This window comes from Salvelinus namaycush, chromosome 27, assembly GCF_016432855.1.
Source record: "Salvelinus namaycush isolate Seneca chromosome 27, SaNama_1.0, whole genome shotgun sequence".
NCBI lineage: Eukaryota > Metazoa > Chordata > Actinopteri > Salmoniformes > Salmonidae > Salvelinus > Salvelinus namaycush.
This window is the reverse complement of record NC_052333.1, coordinates 28,409,778-28,431,128: the sequence shown is the minus strand read 5'-3', so window position 1 is coordinate 28,431,128 and position 21,351 is coordinate 28,409,778. Positions and strand designations below refer to the sequence as shown.

General features: G+C 41.5%; 1 protein-coding gene and 1 pseudogene across 2 annotated transcripts; one reads left to right on the top strand and one right to left on the bottom strand.

Moving 5' to 3' along the window:
* Positions 1-316: 316 nt before the first annotated feature.
* Positions 317-14,521, top strand: LOC120022098 (CREB-regulated transcription coactivator 2-like). Of its 2 annotated transcripts, none has more exons than XM_038965918.1 (14): positions 317-563; positions 4,978-5,079; positions 6,735-6,848; positions 9,147-9,208; positions 9,294-9,362; positions 9,445-9,548; positions 9,726-9,784; positions 9,942-9,991; positions 10,098-10,309; positions 10,407-10,858; positions 10,971-11,972; positions 12,866-12,952; positions 13,090-13,246; positions 13,710-14,521. In XM_038965918.1, the coding sequence occupies exons 1-14, from the start codon at positions 390-392 to the stop codon at positions 13,889-13,891; spliced, it is 2,826 nt and encodes a 941-aa protein (XP_038821846.1). In that variant the 5' UTR covers positions 317-389; the 3' UTR covers positions 13,892-14,521. The 2 variants fall into 2 exon arrangements, with proteins under 2 accessions (XP_038821846.1, XP_038821845.1); XM_038965917.1 differs by having other exon boundaries at positions 9,711-9,784.
* On the bottom strand, positions 14,262-20,900 carry LOC120022099 (annotated as a pseudogene).
* Between the last annotated feature and the right edge of the window lie 451 nt (positions 20,901-21,351).

The following is a 21,351-nucleotide window of genomic DNA, read 5'->3' as shown; positions in this document are numbered from 1 at the left end:
GAGAGGACTAAGTGATCAACAAAAAAGGACAATTGTTCTATGGTGAGGTGATATATAAATCTATAATAAATTAGACATAGTTAACCTGTAAGAAACTATAAACAGGCACTATGTAACAACAATGTAATTACAACGTCGTCACAATGTAATGGGACACAACACTCAAAACCACATACCCCATATCCACAAAGTTGTTTTGTCTGTGATGAAAAAACTAAGCATGGGTCTTGTAGTTTAATTTTGTGGTTTACACGCCTCCCACTTCTATTAAAAAACAACATATCCCACAAAGCGTTTCGAAATGACGTGCATAAAGTCGTCCGTCTCGGCTTGCAACTTGTTCTCTAGGGGCTTGTGTCCCGTTAATTGTACACTAATTGTGATCCATTATGTTTATGGCAGGTACAGGCAACGGGGGCTGCGGGATAGGCCTGGGGCCAGGCTCTAGTTCTGGGTCCTGCAATCCGCGAAAGTTTAGCGAGAAGATAGCACTCCTCACCCAGCGGCAAGCTGAGGACACCGCAGCCTTTCAGGAGGTTATGATGGACATCACTTCCACCAGGGTGAGTCAAGAGGACAGGCCTACGCGCTTCGTGTTGATAAAACTAGAGTAACCACAAAGCTGTCAAAAAAAATCAAACGTCAGTAATGTTGACCACCAGACAGTCAGAGGACTTTGTTTTCACTTTTCAGAGGCGCAATAAATTCCAGGCCATATCAAGCAGCGCGCTCAATTTTGCAATATAGAAACTATCACCGCAAATAGGCTATACCCTGGTTGACAAATCTCAGTTTAATCCAAAGTGTCAATATAATTTAACTTCAAAACACTCTAACTGTAATCTTTAAACATAATATATGCTTTATATATACTTATACCACATGTATTGCATGCTTATAACACCTGTTGATTTGTCATACAGCTGCATGGAGTGCAGGCTGCCCACAACCTCCAAGGCTAGAATTACAAATTGCACTCATGGGGTAGCCTGCATAGTAGATTTGAACAATGTAAATATGTTAAGATTTATGGGCTATGTCCTCACGTTGCTATTCATGGGGGTGTCTATTAGGCTAGGAGTGTGCTGATTTGTTATTGTGTCAATATTAAATATAATTACTATTCTATTTCTATGGGAGTGTCATTGTACCAGTACACAGTTGGAGTGCTACAACCTCACAGTTCAATGAGTGTATTAAGTAGTGGATAATATGATACTTTATGTTATCGTTTTGGAATCTAATTGCCTTCTGTGCATTTGACTCCAGCTTTTTGCCGGGGGTGTAATAAATATATGTTTGAAACATGGTAGACGTATGTGTAAAGTTCGCAAGTTTGCGTTTCCCTATTCTGTGTTATAGAGCGCACTGTCCATGTTATAGCTGGGCTACATTGCACCTCAATCTTCAATGTTGTGAACACAATGCAGAATCCTATTGAATAAGCCTCTGGTGTCGCAACCTGGTCTCAGCTTTTTGTATTATTCTGTATGTAAATCCGGGATACTCCATTTAGTATGATATGATATGTTACGTTTCGTATGAGAATGTATTAATTTGTGGATGTCCATCACCTATTTCGTATGATATGATACAAATTACAATTCGTATTATATGTTACGAATTTGCTAAACGTACAATATGTTAAGAATTTGGAAAACGTATGATATGTTACAAATTCAGGCTAGGTGGCTAACGTTAGCTAGCTGGCTAACATTAGCTAGGCTAGGGTTTAGGGTTAGCTAAAAGGGTTAAGGTTAGCGTCAGGGGAAGGGTTAGCTAACATGCTAAGTATTTGCAAAGTAGCTAAAAAGAACAATGGTAAAAAGGTATACCCAAATGCGCTTCAGCACAGCTTAAACGAAAAGGGGGGGGGGGGGGGGGGGGGATCAGGTGCTTGACTGAAGGGCTTGAAAATGCAAAAAACATTCCTTACCATATGGGAGAATAAAGAAAAAGGAGCACTCTGTTGCTGCATAAACCTGATCGATTTATTGACGGGACAAACAAACAATAGGCCTACGTTTCGGCATGAATTGCCTTCATCAGAGTGGCCGATGAAAGCGATTCATGCCGAAGCGTAAGCGATTCATGGCAAAACGTAAGCCTATTGTTTGTTTGGCCCGTCAAAAAATGTATCAGATTTACACAGCAACTGAATGCTCCTTTTTCTTTATTCTTTTGAATAGTCACCAGTTGAAGTATCCTGGGATAAGGAACGTTTTTGGATAAAAATAAGTAAGTAGCTGAAAAGTTGCTAATTAGCTCAAATGCTAAAGTTGTCCGTGATGTGATTAAAACACGTACGCTTTTTATTTTACCTTTATTTAACTAGGCAAGTCAGTTAACCTTTCTCGCCCTGGGGTTCCGCTAGCGGAACACCCACAACATTCCGCGAAATTCAAAAATATTTTATAGAAATATTTAACTTCCACACATTAACAAGTCCAATACAGCAAATGAAAGATAAACATCTTGTGAATCCAGCCAACATGTCCGATTTTTAAAATGTTTTACAGCGAAAACACAATATATATTTATGTTAGCTCACCACAATAGCCAAACACACAACGCCATGTTTTCACCGCAAACATAGCTTTCATAAAACCCACAAATAGAGATAAAATTAATCACTAACCTTTGAACAACTTCATCAGATGACAGTCTTATAACATCATGTTATACAATACATTTATGTTTTGTTCGAAAATGTGCATATTTATAGGTATAAATCGTAGTTTTACATTGCAGCCACCGTCACAAATAGCACCAAAACAGCCAGAATAATTACAGAGAGCAACGTGAAATACATAAATACTCATCATAAAACATTTATGAAAAATACATGTTGTACAGCAAATGAAAGATAAACATATTGTGAATCCAGCCAATATTTCCGTTTTTTTAAAGTGTTTTACAGCGAAAACACAATATATATTTATGTTAGCTCACCACAATAGCCAAACACACAACGCCATTTATTCACCGCTAACATAGCTTTCACAAAACCCACAAATAGAGATAAAATTAATCACTAACCTTTGAACAACTTCATCAGATGACAGTCTTATAACATCATGTTATACAATACATTTATGTTTTGTTCGAAAATGTGCATATTTATAGGTCCAAATCGTGGTTTTACATTGTGAATACGGCGCCATAATGCACCAAATTGTCCGGAGATATTTTGGACAGTCACGTAATCTAACCAAAAAACTCATCATAAACTTAGCTAAAAAATACATGTTGTACAGCAAATGAAAGATACACTGGTTCTTAATGAAACCGCTGTGTTAGATTTAAAAAATAACTTTAGTACAAAGTACAGCATGCAATATTCTGAGACAGCGCCCAGCCATTCTCCGCCATGTTGGAGCCAACATATTCCACAAAAATACGAAATAACATCATAAATATTCTCTTACCTTTGATGATCTTCCATCAGAATGTAGTGCAAGGAGTCCTAGTTCCACAATAAATCGTTGTTTTGTTTTAGAATGTCCATTTCTTCTGTCGAATTAGCAACTTTGGCTAGCATTGTGGATCGCACATGTCCATCAACTCTTGACGCATGGAACGAAAAATTCCAAAAGTCACAATAAACGTTGAATAAACTGGTCAAACTCAGTTGAAAATCCATCTTTATGATGTTTTTCTCATATGTATCCAATAACGTCGAAGACGGAGCATTTCGTCGTGTATACCTAACGCATTGCAGAAAACAATGTAGTGTTCCCTGGTGCGCAGCTGAATACTGCCAATAGGGCGGACCTGTCACTCCAAAAGCTCTCATTCGGTCTCACATCAAGCTAGACACCCCATTCAACATTCTACTGCCTGTTGACATCTAGTGGAAGGCGTATGAAGTGCATACAGATCCATAAATAAAAGGCAATTGAATAGGCAAGGCCTTACACAGAGCCCAATTTTCAGAATTTTCACTTCCTGTTTGGAAGTTTGCTGCCAAATGAGTTCTGTTTTACTCACAGATATAATTCAAACAGTTTTAGAAACGTCAGAGTGTTTTCTATCCAATAGTAATAATAATATGCATATCGTATGATCTAGAACAGAGTACGAGGCCGTTTAATTTGGGCACGATTTTTTCCCAAAGTGAAAACAGCGCCCCCTATTCACTAAGAGGTTAAGAACAAATTCTTATATTCAATTAACTGCCTTGTTCAGGGGCAGAACAACAGATTTGTACCTTGTCAGCTGGGGGATTCAAACTTGCAACCTTTCGGTTACTAGCCCAATGCTCTAACCACTAGGCTACCGCCCCAATTTTGGGTTGCTAGATATCCGGGTTCCACCCTACTTTTGTTTTTTCCTTAAGTAACAATCTGTCTTATGTAACCATACCAAACGTAACATATCATACAAATTTGAGTGTCCTGGATTTACATTTACTATGTTACGTTTAGTCAATGAGACCAGGTTGGGTGTCAGGGGAAATGAGGTGCAGCCCCCTGCTCTGGCTTGAAAGGGAGGAGCCTACACTTCATGGCACTTGTTTTAAGGTAGCTCTTTGACCTTCTGCATAGCCTACACTTTACATATCATTAATACCCGAATTCGTCATGTTACCTAACCACCATGCAACACTATCCTTAAAATAGCAATAGGAGATGGTAGTCAGCTATACTTATGGTTTATTACACATTGGCTTTTGAAGTATGCCAGGGTATTTGTCCTACAGTATCTGATTTCCATGTTCATGCCAAGGGTTGGCAGTCGGGGGGTATTCTTTCCGAGATTGAGCCAACAGTAACCTTGACTCACTCTTATAGTGTCAATATATACGGAATATACTTTGTCTCAGTTTTACAATTACCAGTAATTCCATTATACAAGTGAGACTATTATAACATTAGCTTTTTCTGGTAATTAACCAAATGAAACTAGTTGTTGTCTTTATTCACTCCTCCTTTATCCCCCCCCCCCCCCCACCCACCCACTCTTTCCGGGTCTCAGATTCAGGTCCAGAGAGCGCGGCAGGCCAGAAGCCTGGGCACTTATTACGGAGGCTCCCTTCCCAATGTCAACCAGATTGGGAGAAGCACTTCAGATCCACAGGTGAGAGTTATTACTAACATGACTTTTAACTACATGACTTACTATTTATAACTATTTGTCTATTTATTAGCCTATTTACATACATGTAGGCTATAGCAATGGTCATATGATGTACAGTTGTCAGGAAGTTTACATACACCTTAGCCAAATACATTTAAACTCAGTTTTTCACAACTCCTGACAGTTAATCATAGTAAAAATTCCCTGTCTTAGGTCAGTTAGGATCACCACTTTATTTTAAGAATGTGAAATGTCAGAATAATAGTAGAGAGAATGATTTATTTCAGCTTTTATTTCTTTCATCACATTCCCAGTGGGTCAGAAGTTTACATACACCCAATTAGTATTTGGCAGCATTGCCTTTAAATTGTTTTACTTGAGTCAAACGTTTTGGGTAGCCTTCCACAAGCTTCCCACAATAAGTTGGGTGAATTTTGGCCAATTCCTCCTAACAGAGCTGGTGTAACTGAGTCAGGTTTGTAGGCCTCCTTGCTCACACACGCTTTTTCAGTTCTGCCCACAAATTTTCTATAGGATTGAGGTCAGGGCTTTGTGATGGCCATTCCATTACCTTGACTTTGTATCCTTAAGCCATTTTGCCACAACTTTGGAAGTATGCTTGGGGTCATTGTCCATTTGGAAGACCCATTTGCGACCACGCTTTAACTTCCTGACTGATGTCTTGAGATGTTGCTTCAATATATCCACATAATTTTCCTGCCTCATGAGGCCATCTATTTTGTAAAGTGCCCAGTCCCTCCTGCAGCAAAGCACCCCCACAACATGATGCTGCCACCCCCGTGCTTCACGGTTGGGATGGTGTTCTTCTGCTTGCAAGCCTCCCCCTTTTTCCTCCAAACATAACGATGGTCATTATGGCCAAACACTTCTATTTTTGTTTCATCAGACCAGAGGACATTTCTCCAAAAAGTACCATCTTTGTCCCCATGTGCAGTTGCAAACCGTAGTCTGTCTTTTTTATGGCGGTTTTGGAGCAGTGGCTTCTTCCTTGCTGAGCGGCCTTTCAGGTTGTGTCGATATAGGACTCGTTTTACTGTGGATATAGATACTTTTGTACCTGTTTCCTCCAGCATCTTCACAGGGTCCTTTGCTGTTGTTCTGGGATTGATTTTCACTTTTCGCACAAAAGTATATTCATCTCTAGGAGACAGAACGCGTTTCCTTCCTGAGCGGTATGACGGCTGGTCCCATGGTGTTTATACTTGTCAAGCAAAGAGGCACTGAGTTTGTAGGGCCTTGAAATACGTCCACAGGTACACCTCCAATTGACTCAAATTATGTCAATTAGCCTATCAGAAGCTTCTAAAGCCATGACATAATTTTATGGAATTTTCCAAGCTGTTTAAAGGCACAGTCAACTTAGTGTATGTAAACTTCTGACCCACTGGAATTGTGATACAGTGAATTATAAGTGAAATAATCTGTCTGTAAACAATTGTTGGACAAATTACTTGTGTCATGCACAAAGTAGATGTCCTAACCGACTTGCCAAAACTATAGTTTCTTAACAAGATATTTGTGGAGTGGTTAAAAAATGAGTTTTAATGACTCCAACCTAAGTGTATGTAAACTTCCGACTTCAACTGTAGGCCTCTGAAAGTCAAATGAACCCTTGATCTGTCTGACTCTGTTAGGGTCAGCTCCCCTGTAGTCCAGACAATGGCTGCCCCATAAGACTTCACCCAATGGCAGAGCGGGCACAAGGAGAGGGGCGGCTCAGTTTCCCAGTCAGGCAAAACAGGAGACATGTATCCTTTATGCTCAGTCAAAGGGCAGGCAGTGACTGACGGGTCACTTAAAGTGACAACGTGAAGTGAGGTCACTGTTAGTGTAACAATGTCTGTATTGCTTAGTTGATCCCATAGGACAGTGGTCACCAACCGGTCAAGCCAGTCCTAGTCAATCACCAAACATTTCATTAAGAAAAACAACGATAAAACCTTACGTTTCTATTTTTGTATTTGTTTCGTGTTGTTGACGGTAGGTGCACTTGATTCAGCAGCCCTAGCGCCGGGAAGGCAAAGTGTTCCCATTTTGAACCATTTCATATCTATGAAGGTAGAACTCCGCCTACCCGGCAGGCCCAGCCTGCATAGTTGATAGCAAATCAAGTGCACCTATAGGCCAATCAGATAGCTCAGATCACTGTGTCCCAACAGTTTCCTCGTGCCATAGACTGTAAAAAGAAGCCTCAAACGCACAGCAAAGTTGATAATGTGAAATTTCAAAACTTTAAAAACCCTGACTAGAGAGAGACTCAATGAATATAGCAAAGAGCTGCTGTTTTTATGAGTAAGTTCATGTTTAAGTTGTTATTCAGCACTGTAAACACTTAGTTCAAAAGTTTAATAAGCCATAAAATGCGCGTTTTGATAAACTTGCGTTATTATTTGCGGCTTGTGTCTTTTTTAATATAAGAATATTTCACTTTCTCTGGTCATAGGACTAACAACATGAATTGGTGCACGAGGCAGAAGTAATGCAGTTCGACTTAAGTTTCGCCATCAGCTGGAGGACTGTGTCCCTTTTCTCAGCAGAGGGAGAGAGAAGGGACGGTGAGTCCCCTATTTGACCTAGATAGTTTTTGTGTAAGCATTGATATGTAGGCTACGTGTGCCTTTTTAAAAATGTATGTAGGTCTGTCCTTGAGCTGTTCTTGTGTAATGATGTTCTGTATTATGTCATTCTGTATTATGTTTCATGTTTTGTGTGGACCCCAGGAAGAGTAGCTGCTGCTTTTGCAACAGCTAATGGGGATCCTAATAAAATACCAAATACCAATACCTCCCCTCAGACTGACCATCAGATGCAGGCCTTCAGTCCAGTAAAAAATATATTCACAAGTAATACAATAAGTGATATATTACCAGTGTGATCATATACCTTATATACCATTTATTTTAAATATAACTTCAAAAGGGTCTGAGAAGAACAACATTGGCAGGGCAATTCAAGCGTTGCCAATATGCAGTGATAAGGTATTGGGCCTATAGCCTACTGCACAAACCTCATTGCTACATAACTGTTTTCAATGGGTTAATGTTGTATAGGCTTATGTTTTTTAAGTCGTGTTTAAAAAAAGAATCTGAGCGGTAGATCTCGGCTTGCATTTTGACTCAGAAAGGGATCTTGACTAAGAAAAGATTGGTGAACACTAACATAGGACTGGCTGTGATTCATAGTTGGCTAAAGCACAAACAGAAGCTATTAGGGCAAGGTTTTCTAATGGTCAATGCTAACGTTAGCCATTTGCTACTCTAGTAAAGTAAGCACACAGAAATGATGCTCGTCCTCCATGCACTCCAGATATCTGAAGTGCATGGAGGACGACAGTACTTGACTTGGACTAAAATAGGTGCCTGTGCTCATTTTGGGTGCCAGCACTGTTTACATTTAGGTGCAGGAGCTCCACAATACTTTTGAGCTAATATTCTAGAAGAGGAACAGGAGCTCAAACAGTAGTAAAATGGTGGTGCCAGTACTCAGCTCCGGTGAGCACCTGCCCAAGTCAAGCACTGGAGGACGACCATAAAAGTGGATGTAAAGCAATAGTTATATATTGCAATAAATATATTGCAATAAAGGGGTGAACTATTGCCTTAAATCCACAGTAGCCTACTTCCTGCCTATTGCAAGATGACCAAACATCTATTGTGTGTAAAAGCGGGCTGGGGTCAAATGCCACACTACTGTTCTTCGGCTGTCCCCATTTTGGTTCCAGGTAGAACCCTTTTGGGTTGTAGGTAGAACCCTTTTTGGGTTCCATGTAGAACTCTCTGTGGAAATGGTTCCACCTGGAACCAAAAGGGTTATTCAAAGAGTTCTCCTATGGGACAGCCGAAGAACCCTTGTAGGTTCTAGATAGCACCTTTTTTTCTAAGAGGTTAAATGTTGATCCACTTAAGAAACAGATAAGGGGATTAATTATGTACACCGCACAGTGCAGACAATGCCCTGTCAACTTTTCGTACCATTGTTTGCCAACAGTAGGTCTATGCCTAGGTTTTTCTAAGGGCACTGTGTGTAGCCTTAACACTCCGTCACAGACTGACAACTCTCCCTACCGCTCAGTTCATCTGTCTCCACCACCCGAACCCAGCTGGAGAAGGTAATGGATCCAAACTGATATGTTTAGTTCACTTCCTAATAAATATCTTAATACATATTTGACTCTGATTCTGTCACATGAAAAGGAACTGGTCTAGCAGCTCTCCAGTGGACGAAAGCCACCAGATGCACCTTCCCATCACAGCACTTAATAGGTGAGCAATGTATCCATGGTGTTTCTCCACTGTTCTTCTAAGCTCTTGCTTTCCCCTCTAAGATGTGTGCTCTCCTCCCCAGAACTAACTCAGACTCGGCCCTGCACACCAGTGTGAGGAACACCCACACAGGGGACCATTTGAGCCCCAACCAGCAGGCTTTAACCTCACGGAACAGACATGGTGGTAAGTCCACAATGCCTCCGGTTGTATTGAAATAGTCATAGTATTGTGTTCAGTGTTCCTGCGTTAGTCCTTAGTTGATTATGGCGAATGCCTCTTGAAAGTGAGTTTTATTTTCTATGCCAAAGGTTAATCCATTTGATGGTTTCCTCTTTGTCAACTCAGTCTTTCCATATCCAGTGCCTCCGATTGAGGAGAATGTCCTAGAAGAGGGAAAACCATTAAGAAATACCAAGAAGGTATTATTCTCCTATTTCCTGCCAATGTAACCATCCACAATGCTTCATATTTCCTATGCGAATGGGTGCAACATTTCTCTATTTAGTCTAGCAGATGCATGACTATTTTTCTCATTGATGTACCTGAGGTATCCTTGCTAATTGTTTCTCATCCTAGTGTCCTGCACTTCCCACTGGAATCAAATCACGTAAATTCCCTGGTGTAAAGTAAGTTCCGCTTTTTTCAAATGAATATTATCAAAAATAAATTCAACCCCTGGGCCCTAGCTGAACCTCCCTTTCTCCTATCTTTCCCTCTTGTGGTTTTCTCCAGCATCCTGTTCTCGCCAGATCAGCAGTTCAGTGCTCTCAACGTCCCTTCCGCTCTCAATGTGAGTGGCTCCTTGCCCGACCTCTCCAGCCTGCACCTTCCCTCCCCACAGCCAGTAGGTGTGGACCCAGACAAACCCACTGCCTGCAGCACTGGCCACCTACCTGGAACTCCCTCTCACCTTGGAGCCAGGGACGATGAATTTCCCTTGCCAGGTGTGTTTGTCTGTGTGCTAAGTTCTTACTGTATGTCGGTGCCAGTTTAGGTATGTTCATATGGTGATGATGGTGTCCATTTATTCTGTATTCTCAGGTTTGTCGTTGTCTCTCCAAGGCTCATACAGTAACCCATTGCTCCAGTCCTCCCACAGCATCCCCAATATCCAATCCTCTCTCAGCAGCCACTCCCTTTCCAGCTCTCTAAGCTCCACCTCCTTGAACTTCTCACTCAGCAACACTTCCTTGCAGTCATCCCCTAGCAACCAATCCCTCCAGTCCTTCCTCAGCAGTTCGTCCCTAAGCGGCCTATCCCTGCAATCAACAACTAGCCACTGTAGCTACAGCAGTGGGATTGGTGGATCTCGCTCTTGCTCCTCCTCTTCGCTATCCTGCTCCCCACGTCCAACTAGCCAGACGCAGGTGCCTCCGGCAAGGAGGCGGACTCCCCTCAGCCCACTGGTCGTTCCCACTGGTGGAGAGTCTCGCTGGCTCCAATCTAAACAGTTTTCACCGGTTGGGTCTCCAAAGTTATCTTCTATAACTCAGGTATCTCAAGCAAACTGGAATTTAAGTGACATCATTGTTTTCGTTAATACGATTATTTCATATAATTCCATATTAAGACAGTTTGATGTATTACTCTTATTTAAATTCCAAGGGAGTTCTCCTGAACACCAACCAATTACCACAGGAGTCAAGGCCACCAGGGTATCGTCACTGCCAACCTCAATACGAGGGTACTCCAGCAGCTCAGCAGCCCATGCATAGAGGTCTGCCACAGCGGCAGCATTCTCTGACAGAGGGGCAGCAGCAACCCAGGCAGGAACCGCAGAAAACGCCACCACACCACGAGAAATCCAGGGATCTGCAACAACAAGGTGTACATCAGCAGCAGCAACAACATCATCATCAACACCCACAGCAACAGCTCCCACAGACACACAATCTCCAACGAGTGGAATATCACCATCAACAACAGTACCAACACCCAAATCAACTATATCAATGCCAGATCCAGCATGTCGAGACAGAAGATCAGGACCTGGACACAAAACAGCAACGTCAAAGTGGGTCAAACCAGTGTGAGAACTTACAGCAACAACACTTACATCAATTACAGAAGGAACAGCATCAACGACAACAAGAGCAGCAGCAACAACAGAAACAAGTGTACCAAAACCTCCCACAGCAACAGCCAGAGAAGCAAAGGCAACAATACCAGCTGCACCAGCAACACCCACACCAGCAGAACCCACATCAGCAACAGTATCAACAACAAGCATACCGAAGACAACCTCAGCAACACCGAGCACTTCGACAAGATGAGGTGCTACAGCAGCAACAGCAGCACCAGCAGTTTCAACCATACCAACAGCAGCAGCAGCGGCAAAATGGCAACCAGCAGCAGCAACAACAGCAGCAACATCAGTGGCATCTCCAGTGTGCATACCCGCCATCTCAGAGCCTCAACTTGTGTGGGCAGAACATGTCAAATCCACAAAAAGTACCAACGATGCAGATGACTCGTAAGCATCAGACCCAAGCCCAGGGAAGGAGCTGGTCACATCAAAAGGTGCAAGGTCAGAAGGACCAGATTCTGTCGACCAAAATCTCCTCACAGATGAACTCCTTCATGGACAACAGTCCGGACCTCTACAATGTGAGAATAACAAGAATAATAATAATAATAACCTGTTTTCACTAGTTTGAGTTTGTTTGTTTTGGCTTTGTGCCAGTGTACATTTTGCTCTTTTATCAGCCTCTTTGTTTTGTCTGTGATGTAGGCTATGTTTAGGGCCAGTTTAGGCTATGTTTAGGGCCAGTAAGAGGCCATTTGATGTCTATCAGTAAGGTATGGTAATGTAGGGCTGCACAATATGGGCAAAAAAATTGAATTGCGATTTTTTGATCAGATTTTGCAGTTTGAATTTGCAATATAGCTCAAAAAACTTTGGTGTACTGTTGGAATAGAATGTAGAAGCATAGTGGAAAGCAGCATCGTTCTTGTTTGGGACAGTTGACTGCATTTGACCTAACAGAACCACAGGCAAACTTACAGATGTAGGATCTTAATTTGATAACCTTGTTGCAGGAGAACGTACCTGTAAAACTTGTATTGTATTTGAGGTTTATAAAGGCATTTGAAGTTTGTAATTTCCACTTTGAAATTTCAGACTTGATTTTCCCTTACCATAAATGTATCAACCCCTACAAACATGTCCATTAATTATAATCCACATAATATTTCAAATGCCCTTTTGCTGCAGGATTATTCTACTGTAGCAAACTGGCTCAAATTAAGATGCTACATCTGTATAGTGAATCTAACTGGGGAACTGTGCTGCTAGAGTGACAGGGGGCGGGCTTGTTGTGTGAGGGAAGCAGCCGCAAGATAGAAAAAACAAGTAAACTATCAAAACGGATGTTACACGCGGCTGAGATGCGTTTCAAAATATTGCATGCGATATGGGTATTGCACATGTCAATATTGCAATTATAATTTCAATGTGCAGCCCTATTAATGCTTTACTCGCCCCCTTTCTGCTTTCTTAGGACTCTTCCATACTGGATCATTTCCAGAATGAGTCCTACATGGGCCTACACCTCACACCCAGCCAGACTCAGGCGCTTTCCCAGCAGGTAACCTAAAACCTAAAACTGTAAATAATCTAACAGTATTGAAAGGACAACTCTATTTTACCTGTCGATTCATTCAGTGTCCATAGTTTTAATCTAACGGTCTCTAATTTTTGTTGGTTGTCCACAACTCTGCCCAGCTGGGACAACTCAGTAAGGAGCCTCTCTGGGGAGATTCTGGGCCTCAATCTGTGGTTGGGAAAGATGGAGGGGTTTACTGTGGGAACCAGGTACCTCAGATGTCCGTCCACTGCCAGAACCAAAGCAGTGTGGACTGTCATAACATCCTTATGACAGGTAGGACCCACTCCTTCCCCCTCTTGTACTTTTTAATCGCTTGCTGCAGTTAAATAGTTAACATTTGGGGGAAGTGTTACCTTATTTTCAATTTACACAGGGTGTTGTTTCATCCAGACAGTTACAAGTCCATTTCCTGAAATGTTGAACCTGGCAATTGAATCATAAACATGGTTTAAAAAAAATTGGCACCGCGATTTTAACCTTTATAAAGCTTATCTTGTCTATTTTAAAACTTTGGCCGGGATTCAATCCGATTGCGGGTTATAGGTATTGCGGCTTTTAAAGGCAATTTCCGATTGAGCCGACATATGCAGCGTTTACCGTGAATGGGAACTCCGCGTACGGGAGCATTACCTTTAAAATGCCTGTAACCCACAATGCCTGTAACCCGCATTCGGGATTGAATCCCGGTCATAATCTTTTTCTCTTATCCGCTTTATCTTTGTTTCCCACTTAATAGACAAAACAGCTTTTGAGGATTTCTCTGGAGTACTGCCCATGCTGGGATTTGATGCGGACCCCTTTGCCCTGGATAACACCCTTCAGATCGATCCCCTAGACCTGGAGGAGCTTAACAAGCTGGCAGATGGAGACATGGTCGAGGACTCTGTGAAAGGACACTGCTCTAACCTACTTAGGTGACCTGGGGAATTGGATGCATCCAGGAACACTATTTTCAACTAAGATGGCTGTCTTGGTATCCTCTGATGGCAGCAATGTCAGTTGTAGATAAACTACAGCTAACTATGCGTTTCAGGATCTCTCACTGCTGGACATAATTTGATTGGACATGGTATTTCTTACAGCATCCTCATGTGATTGGACAGGTCCATGTCATGGGATTTAAAAAGCATGTGACTGGACATTGACTGCCTCACATGACTGGTTAGCTGACTGCACTTTTTCTTAGTTGTAATGTAATGCTTGCCTGCAATGTAAAAATGCAGCCAAGAGCTGGCATCCTCTGCATCTTAGTGTCAATGTAGATGAATAATGAAAACAGATGTGTAGTTTGTGTAAAAAATATATATTTTGTAATACAATTATGTACATTCTAACAGCCTGCCTTTTCCCATCTCTTGTAGAGATGGATATATATATATATATATATATATATATATAATCTAAAACAATATTGTGTATATAAAATGTGGCCAAGAAACCAGTTATATTTAGAGGTCCTTGTTGCTTTTTTAAAACATCTTGACATTTCTGTAATGACATTGTGTACCAGACATTATTTTACAAAGAAAATAAATGAGCAGTAAATAACTTGCCTATCCATTTCTTCTTAAAAAAAGACACTTGTATGGATTGAGACAATACATTAACGTTCAGTTCATTTAAAGGGAAAGTTTCCTCAAAATAAAAATTAACATGACCTGTGTATTAGACTGCATAATAATATTTCAGGTACTGGTGTTTTCGCATTACATTTTACGTTTAGCTCTAAAATTAAGGTAACATATTGTTGCCTAATAGAAAAACACAGGTAAATACTCCACAAGGCAACTTACTCTATGTGATTACAACCTGATTATGATTATGAAGCATGTTTTAAATTCATTCCAAAGGAGAAGTTTGACAATTTTGTTTGTGGCAACAATCAACACTGGGCGTCAATGTAACATTAATTACAAGATCATACAAAACATTTTCTAATCCATGCCGATTTCTAACTTAATTTATCTGACACATTGAAGCTCAAATAAACATTAATCAAGAATTTAAAACAAGCCTAAAACATATTTTAGAACGATCACATTTCAGTTTACTTTGAAGAGCACATGGACCCAAACTATGCTTCCCATTTCCCCAAAGAATAACTAACATCCAGGGGGTTGGGAAAGAAAGCAACAAACCTTGTTTCTATAAGGTTCTTCCCTGAGATTTATTTTCCTCACTGCTCCAGGTGTGGGTCTCCTTCAGGCGCAGATCCAGGATTAGCTTATCTTCACCAATTACTAAACCATTTCAATAAAAAAACTGACCTCAGATCAGTGTTTTGAAAAAAAAAAAAAAACTCTGCTCCCTTCTGACTCTTCTTCTGTCGTCAGATATTTATATGTGCGTGAGTCGATCATTAGACAGTGTAGGACCCATGTCAAGTCAGTATATCCTATCTTGGCAGTGCCAAACATAGACCGCTTCAGTGTAACATGTCATCATGTACTGTTTGTTGAGTAACAATGATAAGATAATATACTGTTTTACACAGAACTGAAAGTGTGTACTCCATCATGAGTTAAAAATAAATAAAATAAGAATAATAAAGAGTAATAATAAAGTATAACTAACTACAGTAAGAAACCTTTTCACAATTTGCTGTATAAAAATTCTCACATGGAATGTTAGGGTTGAGATGGGAGCCTTTGGCATTCACAAGCACAAATAAACGCACTCATTAATTGGCTCTCGTCCACAGGATGATTCAGCCCATTCCTAAATTATGCAAGTGGTTAGAAATTAGTTTCTGTCAAAGATTTATTGGTTGATTGTGCCAACAATGGATGGCCGTATTAGACAGAGCTCCGTGCAAGTGGTGTATTCCACATGTATCAGTGCACCTCATATTTTAAAAAAGAGTGACACCTGCCGGACACTTTTTCTATGCATTTAATCGTATCCGATAGGCTAAATCCAGATAGATAACTTGAAAAACTGGGCCCAGAGGTGTCTCTGTTCATTGGCTAGAAAATGGTTAAAGGCAGGACACATATCCTGGCTTGGCCTCAGTTGATTGGCTCGTAAACCTGCGTTTGGGGCCTGTTCTTGCAGACAGACACACCCCGCCCAGCAGGATGATCAGCATGGGAGTGCCCAGCCCCACCGCCATGATGACCAGAACCAGGGGAGAAAACGAGTCCACAGGAGGAGAGCCCAGTCCCACCAACACAGTCCTGAATTAGGAAGGAGAAAAGATTAGGCAATAAGACAGAGAAAAAGCAAGAGAAGGAAGAATATCATCAGTGATGACAATTTCATTATAATTTCAGGTAGTTGGTGGTGGTGTGAGATGATTGGTTAACGGTGGGGCTATAAACTGCAATTTAATGTATAATTAATTTCAAGTTGCTAAAATGCAACATATTATAGCAAGGATGAACCAATAGGATGTAAACAGTTACCTACCAGCTAAGGTAGTTGGTGGTGTTGTAGAATGGGTCTCCAGTGATACTGAAGGTCATGTTGAGCCCGGTGGTCTGGCGCTCCCCTCCAAAATAAGCCAGCACCAGGCCGGAGGGGGGAGGCTGGGCTACGGGGACAGGGGTTGAGTGCCGGCAGGGAGTGGCGTCCTCAAAGACAGGCGATGGCCTGCGGTAGGCCACGGGCTTCCATTGGGCGTAGCCAAGAACAGTGGAGGTGGAGTTGACTGGAGAGGACACCCACTGAGATAGCTAAGGGAGAGGAAAGACAAGATCACTGTAGAATCTGACAGCTTTAGTGACAGTCTACAGACAGAAGGAGGTTTAGAACAGTGAACCTGTTCAACCATAAATGAATCAACCATAAATGATAAACCAGACAAAATTTGTTGAAATATAAACATCTAAACACTCAGTCAGTAACATTTACTACAGTATAACTGCATGTCTATAACACACACACACAGACATTACCTTGAATATGGAGGGTGTGTATTCGTCATCTATTGACCGGCGCATGTCCACTCTGCTCATGGGATGGGTGTCTCCCACGGCCTGTAGCTCTAGGGAAAAGCGGGAGCGATTGGACCTCGGGGCCACGCCGTCCAGCCCCACCCTCAGCTGGGAGGAGTTCGCATTGTGGAAGAGACTGGGCCAGCCTTGGTCCCGCCCCTCAACATCAAAAGCTGAGAACTAGGTTAGGAAAATAATGGTTGAATACAGGTTAGCTAACATGCAATAAAATGTATAATCTCACTGATCAGTAGTACTCACTTCACTTCAGTAACCAAGTTTAAAATCATAAAATCAAAGTTTGTCAGACATTTTCAGACCTTTAAAAGTGGTGTAATGTAGAGATGAGTCCATGTTCCATGCTATCTGTTGAGTGGATCCAGACAAAGATCTGAATCTCTCATGATGAAATGTCTAATTTCATCATGCAGGCTTTAGATGATCCAGTTCCACCTACCTTCAGACAGAGCGAGCCATTGCTGAAGCTCTCGCTGGCGTCTCTTCCACAAAGCAGGGCGGTGTGGGCCGTGGGGTCCAATGTCTTGTTCAGGTCGCTCCAGGTGAAATTCTGCAGCTCGTAGGGCTGGAAAAAGCTGGAGGGGGGTAGGTGCTCAGGGTCAGCTGTGTCGTTGACATCGTCATACTCCCACAGCTGACGAGAGACAAATTAGTTGGTTTAGTGAATGAGTTACGTATGGCTGTCCAGGCTGAAATCAACCCATTTTTAATACCCAGGTGTTTTGTTAGAGCTATTACTATATTGCTAACAACCATCCAAACATTAATGATCTACAAGAAATGTCTAGAGCTACAATTTGACCATGCAAATGATTACTTTCAATAACCTGGATTATGGTTCAAAACCTAGCACTTCACTTGTGTTTATGGTTTATGCATTTGGATGATATACAGTCATGTGACCTGTATCAGCCACTCAGAATATCACCTCAATTGACACTTACGAACACGATGACCATCAATTTAGAACTACTGGTGACTCACCCTGGTAAAGACGAGTGCGTTGCTGTACAGAACACTGCTCTCTGGAGTCACTTTCAGGCTGCCTGTGGTATTTTGCACGAGGAAGGCAGGCCAGTCTACCTCCACCTTGGATGAAATGGAGCTTGTGTGCACCAATAGTAATGCTGGCGCCCCCTGGCTGCAGAGGAGGTAATGCAGTGTGTTGTTTTTGCCGAGCGCCCGCACATGGAGCAAGCCAACACCAGGGGGCAGCGGTGTCAGCAAGGAGTTCAGACCAGGGTTCAGCTCCAGGGATACCTGGGAAGAGGTAAGTAAAACAGAGAGTATGTTTTATAATTTTTCTATAGCGACACAGGTGAGAATCATACAAGCAAACTGAAATTGTAAACAGAGGTGATTCATGAATCAATAACAGATTTGCAGGCCAACAACGCTAAAAACATACAGATTGGTTCTGACTTGGTAAACAAGGAAGTCTCAAATGAGATCGTTCATAATCAATATTTATTCATATTTGACATGGCTGGATTGCCAGCACAGAGTAGTGCTCAGTTTATATTTGTTTCAGCCATCTCAGCAACTGGGGCGGCAGGTAGCCTCGTTTTTAGAGCGTTGGGCCAGTAACCGAAAGGTTGCTAGAGTATCCATTAGCTGACAAGATAAAAATCTGTCGTTCTGCCCCTGAACAAGGCAGTTAACCCACTGTTCCTAGACCGTCATTGTAAATAAGAATTTGTTCTTAACTGACTTGCCTAGTTAAATAATGGTGAAATAAAATAAAAATGTAAAACAAACACTTAGGCCTACACCTACAGCGCATTCGGAAAGTATTCAGACTCCTTGACTTTTCCCAAATTTTTCTCAATCTACACACAATACCCCATAACAAAAAAGCAAAAACAGGTTTTTAGAAATTTTTGCACATATCACATTTACATAAGTATTCAAACCCTTTACTCTGTACTTTGTTGAAGCACCTTTGGCAGCGATTACAGCCTTGAGTCTTCTTGGATATGACGCTACAAGCTTGGCAGATGTGTATTTGGGGAGTTTCTCCCATTCTTCTCTGCAGATCCTCTCAAGCTCTGTCAAGTTGGATGGGAAGCGTTGCTGCACAGCCATTTTCAGGTCTCTCTAGATATGTTTGATCGGGTTCAAGCTCTGGCTGGGCCACTCAAGGGCATTCAGAGACTTGTCCCGAAGCCACTCCAATGTTGACTTGGCTGTGTGCTTAGGGTCGTTGTTCTGTTGAAAGGTGAACATTCACCCCAGTCGGAAACCTGCTCCGCTCTGGAGCAGGTTTCCTTCAAGGATTTCTGTACTTTGCTCCGTTCATCTTTCCCTTGATCCTGACTAGTCTCCCAGTCCCTGTCCCGTCACTGAAAAACATCCCCACAGCATGATGCTGCCACCACGATGTTTCACTGTAGGGATGGTCCAAGGTTTCCTCCAGACATGACACTTGGCATTCAGGCCAAAGACTTCAATCTAGGTTTCATCAGACTAGAGAATCTTGTTTCTCATGGTCTGAGAGTCTTTAGGTGCCTTTTGGCAAACTCCAAGCAGGCTGTCATGTCCCTTTTACTGAGGAGTGACTTCCGTCTGGCCACTCCACCGTAAAGGCCTGATTGGTGGAGAGCTGCAGAGATGGTTGTCCTTCTGGAAGGTTCTCCCATCTCCACAGAGGAACTCTGGACCTGTCAGAGTGATCATCTGGTTCTTGGTCACCTCCCTGACCAAGGCCCTTCTACCCGATCGCTCACTAGACCTGGCCGCCCAGGCGAACTAAGTTTTGGTGGTTCCACACTTCCTCCATTTAAGAATTATGGAGTCCACTGTGTTCTTGGGGACCTTCAAAGCGGCAGAATTTTTTTGGTACCCTTCCTCATATCTGTGCCTCGACACAATCGTGTCTCGGAGCTCTATGGACAATTCCTTCGACCCCATGGCTTGGTTTTTGCTCTGACATGCACTGTCAACTGTGGGACCTTATATAGACAGTTGTGTGCCTTTCCTTTATGTCGCTACAGTATGCATTGTTGGCTGGGGTCCAACAATGGGTAAATGACAGTGGTGGAAAAAGTACCCAATTGTCATACTTGAGTAAAAGTAAAGATACCTTCATAAAAAATGACTCAAGTAAAAGTGAAAGTCACCCAGTAAAATACGACTTCAGTAAAAGTCTAAAAGTATTCGGTTTTAAATCTACTTAAGTATCAAAAGTAAAATTATTAATCATTTCAAATTCCTTATATTAAACAAAATAGATGGCACAATTCTCTAGTTTAAAAAAAAATGTATTTACGGATAGCCAGGGGCACACTCACACATCATTTACAAACTAAGCATTTGTCTTTAGTGAGTCCGCCAGATCAGAGGCAATAGGGATGACCAGGCATGTTCTCTTGATAATTGCATGAATTAGACAAATTTTCTGTCCTGCAAAGCATTCAAAATGTAACAAGTACTTTTGGGCGTCAGGGAAAATGTAAGGAGTAAAAAGTACATCATTTTATTTTGGAATGTAGTGAAGTAAAAGTAGTCAAACATATAAAAAGTACAGATTCCCCCCAAAACGGTAAATTATAGTTTTATAGATTGTTGGTCATCATTACAATATGGCTAGCGGTATAAATACAAACCCAAACACGTATATCCAAAATGTTAGTAATCACCAACTAGCTAAAATGTATAACTTGCTATCTAGCAGCATTTAGCTTACTAACTAAATTCTCAAAGCGTCAGCTAGCTAACGCGTTACATTACGTTAACTACTTTATCTGGTCAGCAAAAGATTAGCTAACGTTAGCAACCTTTTATAGCACTTTATTACTGTACAACAGAAATGTAAACAACAATGTACTACCCAACTTACATTCCGTCGGTAGTTATCACCATTGCCGATAAAACTAGAAGAAAACCGAACCGTTAAAAGCAAAAATAAGACATAAAAGTGGATTGTGTACAAAATCTCCGCCGCCATCTTTCTTTTTCGGCATACACGTGGAGGAATCACGTGCCTAGTACTTTATTTGATCAGCTGATTTGTATTCAGCTGACTCGTCAGTATCGATTTCAGCAGTGGTGGAAAAAGTACCCAATTGTCATACTCCTGTAAAAGTGAAAGTCACCCAGTAAAATACTTGAGCAAAAGTCTAAAGTATTTGGTTTTAAATATACTTAAGTATCAAAAGTAAATGTAATTGCTAAAATATACTTAAGTATCAAAAGTAAAAGTATGAATAATTTCAAATTCCTTTTTTTAGGCAAACCAGTAGGCATAATTCTCTTGTTTTTTTAAATTTATTTTACAGATAGCCAGGGGCACACTCCAACATAACACAAATGCTTAATTTGTAAATTAAGTGGACACTGATGTCTTGCTTCCCGACAAACTAAACACCTTCTTTGCCCGCTTTGAGGATAAAACAGTGCCACCGTCACGGCCGCTACCAAGGACTG

Coding starts and splice junctions, on each gene's coding strand:
- LOC120022098 (XM_038965917.1), top strand. CDS start 390: ATGTTTATGGCAGGTACAGGCAACGGGGGCTGCGGGATAGGCCTGGGG. Junction 9,992..10,097: donor CGTAAATTCCCTGGTGTAAA/GTAAGTTCCGCT, acceptor GGTTTTCTCCAG/CATCCTGTTCTCGCCAGATC. Junction 13,247..13,709: donor TCATAACATCCTTATGACAG/GTAGGACCCACT, acceptor CCCACTTAATAG/ACAAAACAGCTTTTGAGGAT.